We start from the raw sequence: 13,712 nt of genomic DNA on the forward strand, positions 1-13,712 counted from the left end.
TTACAGAGAGGAGCCTAGCATGGCTGCAGTCCTAGGGGCCTAATAAGCCTGACTGAGACAGAAGCAGATACTTACACTCAATCAATGGACAGAAGTCAAGGACCCTGATGTTGAATTAAGAAAAGGCTGGAAGAAGCTAAGGAGGAGGGCGGCCCATGGGAAGACCAGCAGTCTCAACTAACCTGGACCCCTGAGATCCCTCAGACAGTGAGTCACCAGCCGAGCAGTTGATATGAGGCTGATATGAGGCCCCTGACACATACAGCAGAGGACTGCCAGGTCTGGCCTCTATGAGAGAAGATGCACCTGACCTTTGAAAGACTTGAGGCCTCAGGAAGTGGGGAGGCCTGGTGTGGTAAAGGGGGAGGGTATGGGAACATCTTCTTGGAGACGGGGAAGGAGGAATGGGATGAGGAACTGTCAGAGAGCAGAACAGGAGGGGGTGGGTAAAGACTGGACTGTAAAAAAAGATTAAAGATTTTTAAAAAACATGAAAATGGACTGGAAAGAGTAAAAACCACAGAAGGGGGCGAGTACAAGGCTTCATTGTCTTTTGGACACAGGAGTAGTAGAGCTGTTAGGGGCTCTCCACAGTTGCAACAGTATACACAAAACCCATGCAAGCTCAAGCTAAAGGGGATCTCAGTGTGAACAGGGCAGTTGGGCACACATTCCCATGCCCAGCTGCGGGGATTTGGCAGTTCTTAGCTGCTGGAAGAGGAAGAGATGACTTTCTCTGAGAATGTAGCCCTAGTAAGTTAACCAGACTGCACAACCAAGAATGTTTGGACAGCGAGAACTGGGCTTGAAAGATTATTATTTTTTTTAAAACATAAGGGCAAAACCAGAACAGGGAAGTGGGAAGGGTTGGGTGGGAAAACAGGGGGAGGGAAGGGGGCTGATGGGACTTTCGGGGAGTGGGGGTACAGAAAAGGGGAAATCATTTGAAATGTAAATAAAAAATATATCAAAGAAAAAAACATAAAGTTGGATGGATACAGAAGGGAGTTGGATTTCTGGATGGTTCAAGAAGAGGTTGTAAATATGATCAAACATATAAAAACATTCAAAGAATGTTATAAAATAAAATGTTAATAAAATAAAATGAGTTCCCCCTGTTGGTTGTCCAATGCTGAGTGGTCAGCCCTGAAACTATATACACAGAGATGCAACAGATTCTATTTGTATACATTTATGTATACACACACACACAAAGACACATATACATACAATGAATATAATCTAGGCAAAAGAGGCTATCAACTTGAGAATGGGAAGATACAGGAAGGGTTCATAAAAAAGGAGGAGGGGCTGGAGGAGGGAAAAAAGAGGGAAATGATAAAATTCTATTAAATAAATTTTAAAAGCAAGAAATATAAAAAGAAAAATTATTGAACAATTTTATGCTTTTACTAGAATGTTAGAAAAGAATAATAAAAAAAGAATGCATTGATCTAAAGGGCAAGTTAGAGTTTGAGGAATGCCACATGAAATAGCAAACTAGAAATTCCGTATCTTTTCCCCTAAGGCTCCACAACACAGTGATTTGTCTATGATTTCCCCTGTATGGCATAGGTTCTGACTTGCCATTCGAGCTTAATGAAATGACCTCTTGAAATCTAAATAGCTTTGAGTCTATTATATATTATGCCACAGATATTTGGTAGTATCCATTCAATGCAAATTATTCTGACCTAACTCATTAGAAAGAAAACACAAACCCCAGAGTTGGAGTCTAATCAGCGAACATTTTTCAAAAAGAAGATAATGGAATAGAAAAATGATCTTAATGTTTCTAATGGTGAGCAAGACCCTAGTGCATCCCAGTAGGTGACATGACAGAAAGAAAAACAAACAAGCAAACAAAAAGACAGACAGACAAAACCCTTAGAAGCAATTATGCCTCCTGAACCCTTAAAAGTCACTTCTAATGACCATCAACTGGCATTAACTATTGTTTAAAAAGTAAAAATTTTACTTTCTATATGGGAGAAGCATAGCCAAAGAATTAAATAGTTGATAATACAAAACAAAGCAAGGTAGGCCAGATTTAGAAGGGGACAATAATTCAATTCTTATAAGCCTCCCCATGAAACCCCAATCAGGTACATTGACATCCCAGATACAGCAATCCATAAACACTCCAGTTATAATCAGATTAAAGAACTCTTACACTTTCTCTTAATGTAAACACTATTTTCTGCAGCTGTGACCAAGAGGCATCAATCCTGGTCACTAAGTTCCTCTCTTCTGGTCTCTTCTCTCCCTTCCAGTCACCAGGGCCAATGCTGGCCAATTATTTTTCAATTTGGCCTCCTGAAATTTCTTCAAAGTGATTCTTTGGTTATCAGACCACACACCCTGCAACTAAACATCTGGGAACTAGATGTTATCTTCCTTAGTCTTGGAGACCTTGGTCCTCTGGGAAGGTTGAACGTGCTAATCATATCCTATAGTTATCCATTGGAAAGGTTTGCCAGAAGATACAGCTTAACTAGAGGATAATACTTTTCCTTAGAAAATATCCCTCCTTGTTGAGTATACTTTCTTACAGATCTCAGCTTAAGCCCTTTTGCTGCTGAGTGGATCATGAGACTAGGAAGATGGTGGGAATCTCCTACGAACACCAATGGCTCCCCAGCCTTAGTTACTCCTAAGATGGATTAGCAAAATACTCTACAATTTCCTTGAGTCAAAGTGACAGGTTAAAAACTCTAGATCAACCTGCAAATACACTTATGTTATAGCCTCTCCAGATTTAGAGTCTTCCCTTCATATTATTACCTAGCCTCCATTTTTATACCATATATGGGACCAGAAAACATCATTTAAATTTGACATATTGAAACTCTTAATAAGTATACTGAGGATACCTTAAGTGGCACAGTGCAGGGAATGTCTGCTCTTCATTCTGAAGTCTAAAAGACATTTAAAAAAAAAAAAAGCAATTCTACAAAATCATGTGAATTTGGATATCCTCACTCATGCTCAGGGAGCGCTTTTGCTAATATCAAGGTCTAAAGAGCAGGGTCTGAATCATATCTCTGGCCTGTGTAGATTCAGAACTGCATGGATCTTCGTTAATAGACAACTGTCTAAACCGTGTAAGATTATCATCAAAAATTCTCTGACAAATTCCAAAGACAAACTTTTGTCACCTCCTTACAGATGAACATGAAAGTACTCTTTGGGAAAACCTGTCTGGTCTAGAAAATTTGGGATAACTTAATCCTATCTAACATGTAGGCTATCTTTATACTCCAATAGGCTATCTTCAGTACTTCAAAGAAAAACACACAATGGAAATAGCCAGTTAAATGCAGGCTGTGGACAACCTACTCAATAGGTATTCAAATTTCCCTAGATACCAATGATATTCTAAGAGATAAGGAAAAGATTTAAGATCCATAATCTAATATATCATGTGGACTTAATTTAGATAGTGATTCAAACAGAACGGGACTAAAAAGACTGTTGTAAGACCACATGAGAAATTTTAAGTATGGACTAGGTATTAAATGATATTATAGGATTAGTTGTAATAATATAATAAAGGTATTGGATTATTAAAATATTTGTCATATGTTAGAGATGCATACTTGATTTTAAAAGTGTATCCCTTTATGCTTTAAAATGCTCTAAAAGCAGTATGCATAAACATGTAGAACATTAGCACAATGATATGTACTCAAGGTGCATTGTAAGCCCTTTGCCAACATTCTCTTCCTTGATTTTGGAAATTTATACAATAAAATGCTAGGGGAAAAATAATAAAATAGGCAGTCCCAAGCCTATTTGATCAACTGTCATTATTAAAACAATGAAAGGTTTAAGCTAAAAAATTCTGTTTTGGTTTCTACACAACTTTTAATTAGTAATTTGACTTCTGCCATTTTAATATTTAATTATTTCACTGGCTATAAAGAAAGCTAACAAATGACCAAATTCCCTATTTAAATAACAAAATAAAAGATCTATCAAAAATACAATGTTAATGCTAACTCCCTCTGTAAAGGGGGAGGTAGATCTGCTCTCCATGTGAGGCTAAGCATGAAGTGTCTGATCTCTATTCATAATGAAGATTGAATATATACCAGGGAATATTTGTAAACATTCAAGTTCTTCATGAAGTTTGTTATTATACTTGTCAAAAATGCCTTCTTCACAGAGTTCAAAGGGAACAAACTCTCAGGGTTGCTTTAAAGTGTTTTTCTTATGTAAAATAAAGTTACTCACTAATTACCAACATTATCTTTAGTTACTAATTAATAATATTATCACTTGGCTGGCATTAAGAGGCAGCAAAGACTCCTCTGGGAAAATCAGTAAGCCAAAGTACAAAATAAATTCATCTTGGCATTCTTACCACACACACACTAATATAAAGTGCTTGAACACATGGAATCAAACTTCTAAAGCTCAGAGACAGCCTCTTAAGCAACATCTTAGAAGGGAAAAAATGTTAATCTCATCCTAGACTTTCAAAATTCTCACAAATGAATCATCCTTTTCAAAGCATTTAATCTTTTAAAAGGATTTTATTTACATTTCTTTTCACAGAAAAACCAAGAAGATGGCTTACATCCCGAAACTCTAATTTTACATGATTAAAATATCTTCAAAGAAATGCATGATTTTATAATCCATATTGAACTTTAATCTCCTTGTTTGAAATAATTAAAAAAATTAAAGGTGTAATATGTTTTCTTTCCAATGATAACATCTTATGAAAAGATAACCCAAAATCTATAGCTGTCATCTTCTACCATAAGAAAGTAAAGATGACAGAAGGAAAATTAGTCATATAAACAATGCCATGAGGGCTAACCCCAGCTATTTCTTTCCCTATGTATTCAATTAGGTGGGAGGGATTACAGGTTCAACAGCCATTTAAACAATTATTTCTTCATGCAATAAAAAGCTTCAGTATAAAGAACGTGGGCTCTGGTTTGAAGTTACAAAGGTGATTTGTGTTGCCACACTGGGATATAGAAGGATATAGCCAAGGATATAGAAGAAATGTTTCTCATCTTCCACGTTTGGACATCTTGTTGCAGTTGTTATTTCTTACCACCCACCGTGAGTCTGGTCCCCAAACAGCTTACCGACTACAGCCTCCGTGGATTTCCCTTCTGTGGGAAGAGGGAAGTACTGGTTTGGAGACACATTGCTGCCATATCCCAGGAGAAAACCTTCCAGCTTTACGTTTGGATTTGGACGCAGGAACTTCAAGAGGATGGAGTCGCTGGTGGTATTGATGTGCACTTTCAGACTTGGCTTTTTACCTGATCACAGAAACATAGGTAAGTGTCTGATATTCCACCCCTTCCTCATACTGCAACCACCACCACTCAGCAACCTTGCCTGCTGGAGGCATTAATCCTAGAACAAAAGCTGTCTCTTTGGCTTCTTAGTATGCTCAGGTGACCAAAACATTGACTAACATCAAAATCAATGAAAATGTGTTTAATAGAGCAGACTAAAATAAAATTATTGAGAGGTCTACTTCTTGGTAGTTTGTTACTGAAGGGGTAAGTCAGGGGTGTTGGGTGGGGATAGGGGGCTCATAATTTTTATTCAAAGTGGACCATATATATATATATATATATATATGATATGGTTCAAGGAGCCCAAGTTTCTTATTGGTAAAATTTAACCAATGTACCTTTGTTAAATATCTCAGCATCCTTGGGATGCTCTCTAGACTGTTATATACAGGTTTTGGTAAATAGTAGAGCAGGGTATGTAGGAAGAAAGTAGGTTTGTGGTATAGGGCTTGTTGGGGTGCTGAAATGGGTCAGTGATTGTATTGCATGCAAGAACTCTTGAAAACCAAAATAGGGTGTCAGATCCCCAGAGTTGTAGTTACATGTAGTTAAGAACTAATATGTGTGTGTTGAGAAATAAACTCTGATCCTCTATAAAGATATGACATCTTCTTAGCTGCAGAATCAGATCTCTTCAGCCCACCAGGTGTTCTTTAAGAAGCCATGCCTATTTAAATGGTACTTGTTGGTCAAGGCCTCATTCATGAAGTTATATAACATATAGTCTAATATTTTTCTCAGATGACTCAAATTTCTGAATTATAAAACAAGTATGCCTCGAAAGATTAGGGTCATGGGTTTTTCTCTTTATTCTGCAAATATTTTTGCCCTTTGAGAAGACTGCCTTTACTGATTTAACAATTCACATCCTGTTTCTCATTTACCAAGGTCATATGTTGAATAAATACTAACCAACCACATCAGTACAGAATGAGTCACCCACAAGAGTCACACCCAAGATTTATTGTACCCCAGCCCAAATGATTCTGAACAATCTTGGTCAATGTTAGGCTTTCCATGGGAAATGTTCTTCTGAGACATTGCAAGTTAAGTGTTTGGTCCCAGGCTGGTGGATCAAGTCAGTGAGGGTAGATCATGAGAACTTTGACTTCATCCATAGATTAATCCTTTGAATGATTTGTAATAGGGTGACATTAATATGTAATGGTGGAAAGCAGAAGGTGGGACGTATGTGGAAGAACAAGATTACTGGGGGCATGCTCTAGAAAGTTCCATCTTGTCTCTGGCCCCACCCTGTCTCTCTGCTTCTTGGTGAACAAATTTGCTGTACAATGATGCTCTTCCAGCACAGTGTTCTGCCCCACCAGAAACTCAAGGCACCCAGGTCAGCTGAGAATGCACTGAAACCTATCAAAAATGAACAAAAGTAAGCCTTCCTTCCTTTTAATATACTTCTTTTGGGTATTTGTCACAGTGACAAGAAGCTAACTAACACAGATACATAAAAGGATTGATTTAAGCCTTTGAAAGAAGAAAAGTATTCCCTTCAGAAGAGCCAAACTACCAAACTCACTTCTACCTCAGCAACCAGGAGGGTAAGTCCTATGTATGTACATATTACTTTCCACTTCCCCAAACAAAATGACTTTACAAACATCTCATTCTTGGTTATTGAAAATCATAGACACTGAGTGTGGTGGTTTGAATATGCTTGGCCCAGGGAGTGGCACTATGAGGAGGTATGACCTTATTGGAGTAGGTGTGAGTCACTGTGGGTGTGGCCTCATTGTAGCTGCCAGGAAGTTAGTCTTCTTATAGAAGCCTTCAGATGAAGATGTAGAACTCTCATCTCTGATTGCACCATGCCTGCCTGGATGCTGCCATGTTCCTGCCTTGATGATTATGGACTAAACCAGTCCTGATTAAATGTTGTCCTTATAAGAGTTGCCTTGGTCATGGTATCTGTTCATAGCACTAAACCTAAGATGCTGAGTGACTTATTGAAAATCAAAAGAAAGAACTTCATTCACAGTTTACCTAGTTTAGTCCTTCTAAATGATAGCAATGGCAGCTGGATGCATTCATGGTGCCCATCACTTTGTATGTTTACTGTGGGGGTCAAAATGAAGTCTCAAGGTTCTTGCTACCTAGATTAGCCAGACCTTATTCTCCCCAAGGCCACTGCTATTACTCAATGAAGTTAGGTGTGGTCAAGCCATGGGCTTCATGTTGAGAGCTTTGGTTTGTTTTATTTTCACCAGATTTTGATTAAACGATGTATAATGTAGAAAAAAATAGATTTTTGCAATTCAATTTTCCCCTTTAATCAGTGTTCCTACATTGGCCCCAGTATTAGTCCATTTTTTTTCCTCAATAGAATGGATAACATATAAGTCAAGAACACATTTTCCTGTGTTAGATGGTTGTCAGTTATCACAAAAAGTTGAAACATAGGCAGACTTTTTATGATATTTTGCTGAGAGAATATTAAAAAATAAAATAAAAAATTAAAGAACCTTTTTGTGACCCATCCCACGGGCAAGGACCAATGCTTAACACTGCTGCTTATATTAGTATTCAATAATACTTTGTACTTCTGGACAATGCTCTAATATCTGGGACTCATATCTCTGTGCATCACACATTAATTTTAATCTTTAATGATAAATAATCTTTATTGTGAATTATTATGGTTTGATTGCATCATGAATATTCAACATTTAGATATTTAAATATAATGTTATCATTAACAAAGTTGGCACTCAAAAACTGTTACCAAATGTTACCAAAAAATTCATAATGCTTTATTTAGATGAGCTTATGATTTTGGGTTGGTCTGGATTCATAGATATCTTTGACCACTGTGGACAGAGGGCCATTAGTTGGATATGCCTGATGGTTTAAAGTTCACTCATGTAATGAAAGTTATCTTCCAGCATTTAGTCATAGTTACATTTGTGGCAAGTAATGTAGATAAAACAGAAAATAATATATTACAATATGACCTTAAACAAAATAACACATAAATAAACAACAAATATATTGCCCAGAAATGGTCAGGAGGACAGAGAAGAAAAGACTACAGGACGAAGATTTTATTGCATGTGAGAGAAAACAAAAATATATTTTAGGAAATCAATAATAGACTGCTTTTGGAAAAGCTACGCATTGGCCCAGTACTTTCTTGGACCCATGACAGTGGTTTCTAATTCTCTATTTGCAACACCCTACAGTATCTCTAAATATTTCAAAGTATTGTGAAATTCTAAAAACAAATAAATAAAATATCTTCCAACGCAGAATTAAAATTAGTCCATTTTTAAATCCTAAAGGTAAATATATGCATTAAAAACATGGGGCAACAAAACATAATCCACACATCAAATGAGGTACAAGAAGAAAGGAAGAGTGGCCCCTGGTTCTGGAAAGACTCAGTGAAGCAGTATTCGGCAAAACCAGAACGGGGAAGTGGGAAGGGGTGGGTGGGAGGACAGGGGAAGAGAAGGGGGCTTACGGGACTTTTGGGGAGTGGGGGGCTAGAAAAGGGGAAATCATTTGAAATGTAAATAAATTATATCGAATAAAAAAAATGGGGCAAGATTGGCAAACCAGACAAAAGGAGGAACCGGCACTGTCAGCTCAAAGAACTCTGGGTCACCAAACCAATCAAAGGAGGGAGGCTGCTGGCTGCCGAGGGTTGCAGACGAGTTCTGGCTCTGTAAAGAAACAGCCTGGCCTGGGCTAAAGCTCAGTCACAGATGGGGTACCAGAGTTCAAGCAACACCAACACAAACAGTAACAACAAACCAAAGCACCACCAACAAAAATGGTACTATCAACACCACCAACAAAACCTGTACTTTAGTAAAAAGCAGCAAAGCAATTTCAGCCACCCAGTCACAGACCTCCAAAAAAGAAATCAACATTAAAATACACGTGGCAAAATTCTCTTCACATAAAAACATCTTATACTTTCAAGTATTATGCAATATAGTAAAGGTTGTTCATATCATCCTGGTCAAGACGGTAAAAGTCTTGAGACAGGAAGGTTGCTGATGTTTGCTTTGCAGGTACCTTAGGCAAAAACAAACTCTAAATTCAGGAAGAAACCCTGTTCCGAGGGAAGATGGAAGAAAATGACTGAAGCAGACACAAGACATCATCCTCTAGCTTCTGCATGCCTAAATATACATATACACATGGGTACTCTATGCACACAAGCATGTACCACATACACATATACATATACCATACATACAGATATACAAGCATACAGAGAAAGACACACACACATACACACACACACACACACACACAGAGAGAGAGAGAGAGAGAGAGAGAGAGAAGGGAGAAGAGAAACTGTAGACATCATACAAGTAAGTGGACATAGCGTGAGTTGTCCTACTATGTGCAAGTCATAACTTAACATTTTTTAGTCAGTACCATTAATCAAAGGGAAATAAAAATTAGAACCAAAATGATGTGTAATGGTTAAAGTTACAGTAGCAATAAGCTAATGATCTATCAGGTACAATTTGGAGGTCTCTTACCTTTTGATTGGGTTAGCTAGAGAACAGTTGAAAAGTTACCAAAGAGCCCCGCAATTTCAACCCTAGCTATTGCCAATAGGAGAAGTGAAAACATGTCTATGTAGAACATGTATAAGAACATTCAAAGCAACATAAACTGGAAACAAACACAAAGTCCATCGGTGCCTGAGAGGATAAACAAACTATGTCTCATTCATACAATTGGATATGATTCAATAATAAAAAACAAATTAGCTGTGTGCTAAGACAGGCTGAAGCTTTATTCTGGCGAGCCATCTTGCCACTGTAGGATGGGAGAGAGCTTTCCTCCTTATATGGATGCCTTCTAATAGGACATTCAAGCAGGTTGCCATTACATCACTGGTAGAGTTAGCTTTAGCAGTGTCTAGTATTATTTATTATTCAACACACACACACACACACACACACACACACACACTAAATCAAGTTTTGTCAGAAAGCACTAACTTTCAAATGCACTTTATTAAAACATTCCAATATCTTACTAACACAGAATATTAGGGAGCTATCAAGACATCCCATCTTAGTATTTTTTATTAAGTACATATGTGACAGCATATTGAAAAGCTTTCAAAAACATAATTGAGAGCTTAGATTATATTCCAGTGAAGTCTCATGCTAAGATAAGAAACTTCAGGGATGGAAACTCAGATCATTCAATAAAGGTTTGTTGCTCAATTGATTCTCTCTGTTCTGGTTTTATAAACCAAAGAAATGTGTTAAAAGTTTTGCTAATTTTTCTGCAATATCCACAGAGTATCTAGGGAGGAAAAAGCTATGAGACAATTATTCATTTGTTTCTGCTCCCACGTCAGGACTTCCTTGCCAATAACAACAACCTAAAAGCCAAGGATGCTAGTGGGAAAAAATATTTAAATTTGTTTTACTTTACGTGTATGAGTATTTTGTCTACATATATGTATGTGCATGCCTGGTGCCTACAGAGACCAGAAGAGGATATCCAGTGTCCTGGAATGGGAGTTAAAAGGCAGTTGTGAGCCAGCGTGTGGGTACTGAGAACCAAACTGAGGGCCCAGAAGGGTGCTTAGTAGCAAGTGCTAAGCACCGAGTCTTCTCTCCAGCTTCCCAGAGCAAATTTTACATAAAGACAAACGGTAGCTTCAGATCAATAATTGAAGGAGAGTGTAAAGACTAAATGTCATGATTAATTAAATAATATCCAATGTTATTTAAACTGCGTTTGTCGGTTCTGAAATACCCAGATACTTGATTGACCTTCCATGAGCAGTAGAATCTAAATGAAGGCGTTATGGAGATGAGAAAAACTGGGTCTCTTCTGCCATGGCGTGAGACTGTACCAAAATGTGGAAGAAATTAGATTACCTCCATGGTGTGTGTGTGTGTGTGTGTGTGTGTGTGTGTATGTGTGTGTGTGTGTGTGCATACACAAAACTGCTGTTATAAACATTCCCCGAGTTGTTGTCAGGAAAATTCTTTGTAATTTTTAAGCTGATGGATGCTGGTGGCAGTGTTCCTGGAATAGTGTGATGAGGACAAACAGTCTGGACACTGTGAACCCTAGCGTGCAAATGAAACCCTTTCACCATATATATAAAACACATGCCGAAGCAGAGATATAAACAGGGACAGTGAAGTTAAAGAGTTCACAGTGTTCAGGAGATAAATCAACAACAGCACACAGTACCCGAGACAATCACAAAGCAGCCTTCCATGTGACTTACCAATACAAATACGAAAACACAATTAACATACAATGAACTTGTAAAGGACGATTTTGATAACTCTAAAAAAAATGACACTAAAAATTAGAGAGAAAAAAAATACTGTTCATGAGCCTCATGAACATCCCCAGTGCCAGAGAGCTGGATCTTTAAATTAAAAAATACCTCAAAATTAAATTAAAAAAAACTCAAAATTTGAATTTACTCATCCATGTTGATCTATCTATAGGCATTACAAGCCATACTTTCTCATGATCCCTGTTCTGGGACTAAATAGGATACTCCTTCTCCAGGACAACATATAGTGAGACACCAGCTGAAGAATGGGTTCCCATAGGCAGCCTGAACTCTCACAATGTAGGAAACAACTTGCTCACCTGGAGACCTCTGTGCGCACAAATGCCCCTGAGTGACTCCCACAGGGCAGGATTCTGAGGAGACAGCTTGCTATTTATAAGGACATTAAATACACCAAATATCCAGAAGAAGTTTGCTATTAAATTTATAATGCTTGAGTCCAGCAATGTCCAAAGTCTGAAGGGGAAAATGTTTTCCTTCTAATGGAACACTTTCGATGTTTGCCCAGCTGTGGTGAAAATGGGTCTCACTTCAGCTAAAGCAGCCACAGTTTCCACCGAGGTCAGAATCTCCAGTGTTTAGATTGCTTGGGCCAATACTTTCCCATCTGGTGACTCTAGAGGCATGAGTGACAGACCAAACCTGCCAGTGCTGACATCCTAATACCATTCAACAATGTTAATAATTTTGCCAAGGGAGACAACACTGCATGGCTGGGATTATAACCCAACTGAGAGCCAGGGAGGAAAATTCCTTCTCAAAGATGATTCTCTAAATCATCAAGCTATCATTCTTAAGGAGGCCTCCCATCCTGAGATGTGGACCATCTCACTCGTACGTAAGCCTTGGATCCAACTCTACTAAAGTTGTTCTTTAGTCTGGACAATGATAGTTTGGAGAGGAAGGGGTGAGGGGGATTATGGGAATGACAGATATGTACATATATTGTACATATATTGACTGTATGCTCATGAGGGCAAGTCTTCAAATGACAAGAAATATACACATAGTTTACATATGCCATCAAGAAGGCAATGGTTTGGTGAATTTTGTCTCCTTGAAACACGTGCAGAAACCCAAGTTCCATTGAAAACACCACAGGGCGTGGAACCTTGTGGAGATGAACTCCTATTAGAATGCAATAATGTCACCATCCAAGGTGAGCTCTGTCGACTCCCGCTCTGCTGCCCTCTGGTGGTCGCGCAGGTGATGAGCCAGCAGGACGGCCGGCCTACAGAGCTGGGGCTGAACCTGTGACCTGGGAGCTGATGCATTTCTGGTTACTGCTGCTTACCCAGTCTCCATGACATTTGTGCATTTGATGATCCGGATTTTCAATTCCCACTATTCCCTAACTACTAGATACTTGGAATTAATGGCTTCTTTGACTGCAATGATTGAATTCCAGAATATTGTGCTGACAACTAGGTAAACCGAGTCTGCCATGACTACTAGAGTCAATACAGATATAGCCACAGTATAAGGACTTATTAAATGCACCTAAAAGAAAAGATTTACAAAGAAACTGTCCCTTCAGTAAGCAAGTCATAAAATTCCTGATCCAGGGCGTTGCCACGTGAGAGGTCACGGTGAGAAACGAAGAGGAATGCAGGTGCCAAAGCCAGTTTGTGATACTTTTGTACCATTTAGAAAACTTGTAGATTCTTTGTAATTGTTTAAAAAATATAGAGAGTTTATTGTTTGGGGGTTTTGTTTTTTTAATCTAATTTTTTTTACTTATTCACTTTATACCCCACTCAATGCCCCCTCCCTGTCAGCCACCCCCACAACCCTCCCCCATCCCCCTCCTCTTCTTCTCTGAGTATGTGGGGCACCCTGAGTAACCCCAAACCCTGACATTTCAATCCTCTGTGAGGCTACACTCTTTCTTTCCCATTAAGGCTAGACAAGGTGGCCCAGCTAGAAGAACAAATCCCACATACAGGCGACACCTTTTGGGATAGCCACCACTCCAATTGAGAACCATTATTCTTTACAAATTGGATGCATCAAAAACAAAACTAATGAACCCCAAAGCACATTTTTTTAAGAATTCAATTTATAGATAACAT

General features: G+C 38.4%; 1 protein-coding gene across 36 annotated transcripts in view; it reads right to left on the reverse strand.

The window, feature by feature from the left end:
* Nucleotides 1-13,712, reverse strand: part of Abi3bp (ABI family member 3 binding protein) — a 230,040-nt gene that overhangs the window by 171,389 nt on the left and 44,939 nt on the right. For all 36 annotated transcript variants that reach the window (XM_052159205.1, XM_052159202.1, XM_052159201.1 and 33 more), the window contains exon 2: nucleotides 5,106-5,285. In XM_052159205.1, coding sequence (XP_052015165.1) covers nucleotides 5,106-5,285 — 180 coding nt within the window. The remainder of the gene's footprint in view (nucleotides 1-5,105; nucleotides 5,286-13,712) is intronic.

This window comes from Apodemus sylvaticus, chromosome 15 (genome assembly GCF_947179515.1).
Source record: "Apodemus sylvaticus chromosome 15, mApoSyl1.1, whole genome shotgun sequence".
Taxonomy (NCBI): domain Eukaryota; kingdom Metazoa; phylum Chordata; class Mammalia; order Rodentia; family Muridae; genus Apodemus; species Apodemus sylvaticus.